At 33.2% G+C, this 6,031-nt stretch overlaps 1 protein-coding gene across 1 annotated transcript; it reads left to right on the top strand.

The window, feature by feature from the left end:
• The first annotated feature begins 530 nt into the window (after positions 1–530).
• On the top strand, positions 531–5,698 carry LOC115888254. The gene is made up of 3 exons (XM_030907920.1): positions 531–882; positions 2,837–3,005; positions 4,480–5,698. The coding sequence occupies exons 1-3, from the start codon at positions 616–618 to the stop codon at positions 5,607–5,609; spliced, it is 1,566 nt and encodes a 521-aa protein (XP_030763780.1). The 5' UTR covers positions 531–615; the 3' UTR covers positions 5,610–5,698.
• The last annotated feature ends 333 nt before the right edge of the window (positions 5,699–6,031 follow it).

The following is a 6,031-nucleotide window of genomic DNA, read 5'->3' on the forward strand; positions in this document are numbered from 1 at the left end:
TTGAACATCTGTTCTTTACTGCGCATCACAAATTCGCTCGATATAAACCAGTAAAAAGTTTGTATAAATGTATGTCCTAAAATGCTTAGTTTCGGAGATACAGGCTGTAGAAGATTAATTTTCATTTCTATTTGAAATTGCGTTTCTATTTGACTATTTCGCTAACAAGAGAAAAAAACGTGGCGTACATGCCTTTTTTAGAAAAATATTCCAGTGATAATCCATATGCACGTCCCTGATGAATATGTCGACAGTTTTTTAGCATTAAAATATGTCGCATTCATAGTAACTTTTTACCCCCAAAATTTCATTCGAAAAACTAAAGGTACTTGGAAGAGAATTATAATAAATCGAAGAAGTATCAAGATTTTAACACCCTGTAGCTACGAAACAAAGCAAAATCGGACTCATGTTGATATGAAAAATAAATCTTATTTTTATGTGAGGAATCTCCACACAAGGGATGGCACATGTTTTTTGAAACACCCTGTAGAACCAGAAAGAAATCTGCTATAGGAGTTGTCATTGTTATTTGTCAAAATTCTTTCTAAACATCATTAATTTTGTATTTAAAAAAATTATATTTAAAATCTTAAGTTCATAATATATACAAACATGGAAATTGAAGCAAAATTAGATGAAGACTTTCTCTTTTACGCCAACTTTATCAGTACGTTCCTAAAACGTATAGCAGATCAAGATGTTTTCCGCATGAGCAAAAACTGGGTTCAAAAGCTTTGTACCGAACCTTACGAAGGAATTAAACAAAAGAGATGCAGAAACATATACTTGGCAAATCTATTGGTGAACATGCACAATGGAAAGTTAGAGGAACCTTTCTGTCAGCCACCCTTTTACGTTGATATAGCTGATGCAATGGAAGTAAGACTTAAAAAATATAGAGCTTTATTCAGAACTCCGCAATTAGTGGAATAAATTAGTGGTTTCAATTACACTTTATACTTTTACTTTTTTTTTTATACTGTATTCCGTTGCAAAACCAGGCAAACCAGACCGGTAAATTACGGTAAAGAGCGGTTCCTGAAAAACATCGGTTTGATACGGAACGGTTTGGTAAAATACTGGAAACGTCAAAAAACGTTGACGTTTTCTAAATTTCAATACCTACCTCTACTTTAAAATTTATCTTTTATGCATTTTTAATGTACATATTCTCTGCTTTTACGTTTCCTACTTCTTTTCAATAGAGTTTAATATTGAAAAGTAATTTATTAATAAACTGTCAAATTCGTTAGACAGCTCAAGTGAAGATTTGTAGGTCCAATATTAAGACAGATCAATAATAAATATACAAATCTAATCAATATTTATATTTTTATAGTTTACAAAACATTCACGATTACGTGTTATCTTGTTTTTCATATTTTCTTCATCCACAGACTTTTAGAAACAATGGCTGCATGATAAGTTTAAACGGTCCTAAAAGTCATTCTATTTAGTTAATAAATTATTTACAACTACTGCTACCTCCATTGCTTTTGGATAATAAAATACAAAATATTACAAAATTTAGAAATTAAATGAGAGAATTTCACTCGAACTTCCAATATTTGCTTGATTTCTGTCACATAAATGACATTGATTGACAAACAAAACCATAAACCGCCAGTCTTCTTCTCGCGCTGAAGTTGGTTTGAGGTGACAATTATAACAAATTTTCCGAGAACCTTGTTCCCTTTATAGAGTTCCGTAATAAGAAAACTTTCACGAAACCGATTAAAAGCAGACATGAGCAAAGGAGTGATTAACAACGCGGAATACATCCTTAGTTTACGATCATTCTCAATATTTAAATAAAACACAATTCATAGATAAATGAAACAAGTTTAGATTGGAAAGTGCCCATAAGGACAATGTAAAAACTATTTGGCGCTATTTTTCCAACAGTCGCGACCCAAAGCTTTTGATAATTTCGGATCGCTTCATTTTTCCCGCAGAAATTATGTCGCCAAAATATTGTTATTCAAATTATTATTTTCTTTTAATTTTATAAATAAATACAGTGTGCTGCATACAAGAAACTATTTTATATAATAGAAGCATGTATCGTAATCACCTATGAAACATTGGAAACCGACGTTATGCCACGATCCACGATGGTTTTTACAGTTCACAGTTCACAACACAATTTTTTAGTTTTTAATGCTACTTTTACCCAATTATCACGGGTTTGAGTAAGTAAAATTAAAATTACACTCACAAGATAGCAATAATTGAGAATGGACGTTTTAAACACTTTTCGGTATTTTTTCAATGAGGGCGGTTTAAATTTTTGAAAGATTTTATAATTTTTGAAGATTCTGACTTTGACAAGAGAAAATTGTTTCTGTTTTTGTTTGCGGTTGTTCTTAGCAACCTTATAGCTACCGCTATAGCAGCGCCAGATCGCGTACAACGGTCGCGACCCAAAACAATTACATATTTTGACGAGCTTTTAAATCTAAATTTATTTTCATTATTTATAACCCAATTAAAATTAAAAGAATACCTAGACAGCTTGGGTTACTCAGTGGTATCCATAAAGCCTAATATTTAGCTTATAAAACAATCACTTTGGATTTGTAACCACAATTTCTCTTGACGGAAGGTAATCAAAGACCAAAATGATATTCCTGGCTAATTTTGTAGTATAATTAATGAAAAAGTTAAAAGTTTCATAACTTTTTCTACTAATTGAAAATGTCTACCACTAATTTTGACGTTCTCAATGCTTACATTGAAATTCAGGGAACCACTAATTTATTCCACTAATTGCGAGGTTCTGAATAAAGCTTAATTATATAATTTTTGAATATAATATTGTAATTCTATTCAGACTTTTGCGGAAATCCCAGAGACGGTTGAAAAACCAGAATGGCTAAACGATACTGATTTTGAATTGAACGCTACTAACGCTCAAAGGGACAAGGCAAGGACGTATTTTGCAACAAAAACATTGCCCAATGGACAAGGGGCATTTGCCTACATCGGCATAAGTTTGACAGGTTCATAAATAAATTGCATTTAATTTCTTTAGAGTCAGATTAAGGTGAACTTTTTTTTTAGCTGAAATCACTTATAAAAAAATATATCCAGCACAGACATCCAGTATACAGCGTGAGTCTGAAATAAGTGCATATATTTTTAGGGGTTGGTCAGGAGAAGAGATTTTTTTAAATTTGGAATGTTTTGAAAAAAAATTTGGAATTTTATTTTAGTTTTCAGTTAAAAACATAATTTCTTGATAATAGGACAACATGGGTAGTAGATTAAATTTACAAGAAAGAAAACCCAGAAGAGATCCCGTGGTTCTCAAAATGTAAGCATAAAATAATTTTTATTTGAAAATTTTTAAAGTAAAATAAATCGGTTATTTTGGACTTATTTGAAAAACGGTAAAGAGAAAATATGTTTCTTTTCTTGAGATCTACCAGCTCTGAAAATATTTGCACTTATTTAAGACTCGCCCTGTAGAAGCCTCCTCAATCTTTTTTTAACTGAAATCACTTATAAAAAAACCAAGATTATGAGGTTTTTTTCGCAAAAAAATTGATTTTTTTTGAAGAATCTTTAGAATTTTTTTTAGTATTTACTTGAAAAACATAATTTCTTGATAATATGGCAACATAGGTAGTAGATTAAATTTACAAGAAAGAAAACCCAGAACAGATCTAGTGGTTCTAAAAATTTTAACGAAAAATCATTTTTATGGAAATTTTCAAAGTAAAATAACTCGGTTATTTTGGACTTATTTGAAAAACGGTAAAGAGAAAATATGTTTCTTTTATCGAGCTATACCAGCCCTGAAAATATTTGTACTTATTTAAGACTCACCCTGTATAGACAAATATTCTTTACACAACTGATTTCAGCTAAACGAAATAGCCCTGATTTCAGCTATTTTCAAGTTGAAAAACTCAAAAAGGATGCTTTTCAGTGGAAATTAGTTTCTGACATGCTATTCGAAAACACCGAAACAAAAACTCGAAAATTTAGTTCTTCAACGAACTGTGTGCTCAAAAGTACAATTTCTTAAAAAAGACTATGAAAATAGGCAAAAAACGAGAATTACTCACAAAGATACAACAAAACACGATATTATACAAAATAATGACTGATATAAAGATAATTGTCAAATAATAAACGACAACCTTGCTAAAAACGGCGCAATGTGACCATAACAATAATAAAATTCGGTTTAAACTAATTTTTGCAGCCTTAATCTAAATAAAATATCTTTTACAATCATTTGCTCTATAAAGTCAAATGAAGAGCTGCTCGGTATCTTAAATTATACAACAAATTTAAAAATGTTTGCCAAAATTTAATTTAGTCAGGCTTATAGACTTTAGTGTCAATGTCGATATCATTGATAACGTGTATCGGAAAATGTTTTGCGATTACAATAACTGATTTTAGCTAAATAAAAATGTTGAGCCCTCAAGTTATTATTCTTGATAAGTTTTCTAAAATTTATAGGTGACGATTGGATTGGGCCATCCGTTGGAGCAGGAGACGTTTCTTTGCAGCGACAGGAAGCTTTAGAGCGCCAGTTTGCCCGAAAGTACCAAGAAGAAGTACCGCAATACGAGCTGGAAAAAATTTTAGCCAAAAGAAAAGACCCAAAAGAGCGCGAACGGGTTCTAACTTTCTACGACGTTCTTTTACAGAACGTCGCAGACGAATTAGACGGTAAAGCTCCCGAATTTAACGAGACAGTCGAAGGACTTTTGGAACAACTAATCGAGGACCTTGAATATAAAGGCCAGTACGCAACCTATGAAGATTTAGATGATTACGAAAGGCGAATGGAACTGTTAATCGTTCTTTACGATCGCATCAAGGCCCGACGCGATAAGGTTGCCACACGCGAAGAAATTCTCGACAACATCGAAGACAAAATTATGCCTCATTTATTCGAAGCCTCCGAAGTTGAACCGGATGACGAGTATCAACTGCCGGCAGCCATGTGGCAGCAAGCTATCGACAAAATGCCAAGCAGAAAGCAGTTAGTGCTCTTAAAAGAACGATATCCAATTCCGGTAGTTGAAAAGTTTATCATTTATTTAGCAGCGTACAAAGAAACGATTGCCGAACGGATGCACAAAAGACACGAACGTATCGCTACGCAAATGAAGAAAGAGCTCAGGAAAGAGAGCACGAAGAAGAAGAAAGAAGCAGAAAAAATGGAGGTGGTTGCTCTAGAAACTGAGGTTATATACGGGGCTGTTAAGACGCACTGGGAGAAGAAAATGGAAGTTGAAGAATCGAACAGAAATCAGTTTAACCTTCCTCTAAGCGACCACTCTAAACTTTACGAAGAACTTAGAGTGGCCGCGCTCGATACACAGAAACTGGTGGAAGAAGAGGCGGCTAGGGGCAAGTTCCTAGCTGAACAAATCAACGCTGTCACGGAAGAGAATATTATGATTAAGGAAGTGAACGACGAGTCCATTAAGAAAATTGAAGAGGCCAACTCGAAAATACTAAGAAATATTAAGAGAATGAAGCGGGCAATTAAGAAATACGAAGAACATGTACATACTATGCGCGCATCGGCTGAACAGTCCAAAAAAGCGATCATGTGTACAGACGACGATGATGATTGAGGATGAAATTATGTACCTTTAATTTATGTCTATTCATATGCAAACAAATATTATTAAAGCAACAAAAGATGCCGTTTTGAATTTTTTAAATATGTTACTGCAAAAAGTAGACATTTTGACGGCCAAAATAGGCTTCTTAGCACCTCTCTATTTTAACAATATTTAATTATTGCATTTTAATAATTAGTACAGAATCTACTCGTACATAATAATACATCAGCAAGGTTAGTTATTTTACAATTTTTGAAGTGAAACTTCTTTACGCGGGTTGGGAGTAAAAATTCAAGGCCATGATACTCGGTCTTGAATGAGGCCCGCGAGATGGCCATGACGGCAACAAGAAGCGCGAGAGAAATAGTGATAGTGGCAGTGTTGTCACAACTACTAACCACCCATTCGGGTTGGATCTAGCCCTTTGTAAA

The sequence above is a fragment of the Sitophilus oryzae genome, unplaced genomic scaffold (genome assembly GCF_002938485.1).
Source record: "Sitophilus oryzae breed Bouriz unplaced genomic scaffold, Soryzae_2.0 scaffold_690_pilon_pilon, whole genome shotgun sequence".
In the NCBI taxonomy this organism is placed as follows: domain Eukaryota; kingdom Metazoa; phylum Arthropoda; class Insecta; order Coleoptera; family Curculionidae; genus Sitophilus; species Sitophilus oryzae.

Excerpts from the sequence above, each read along its gene's own strand:
- LOC115888254 (XM_030907920.1), top strand. The coding sequence starts at position 616 with ATGGAAATTGAAGCAAAATTAGATGAAGACTTTCTCTTTTACGCCAAC. Across the intron at positions 883-2,836 it reads ATATAGCTGATGCAATGGAA|ACTTTTGCGGAAATCCCAGA; the intron begins GTAAGACTTAAA and ends AATTCTATTCAG. Across the intron at positions 3,006-4,479 it reads CATCGGCATAAGTTTGACAG|GTGACGATTGGATTGGGCCA; the intron begins GTTCATAAATAA and ends TAAAATTTATAG.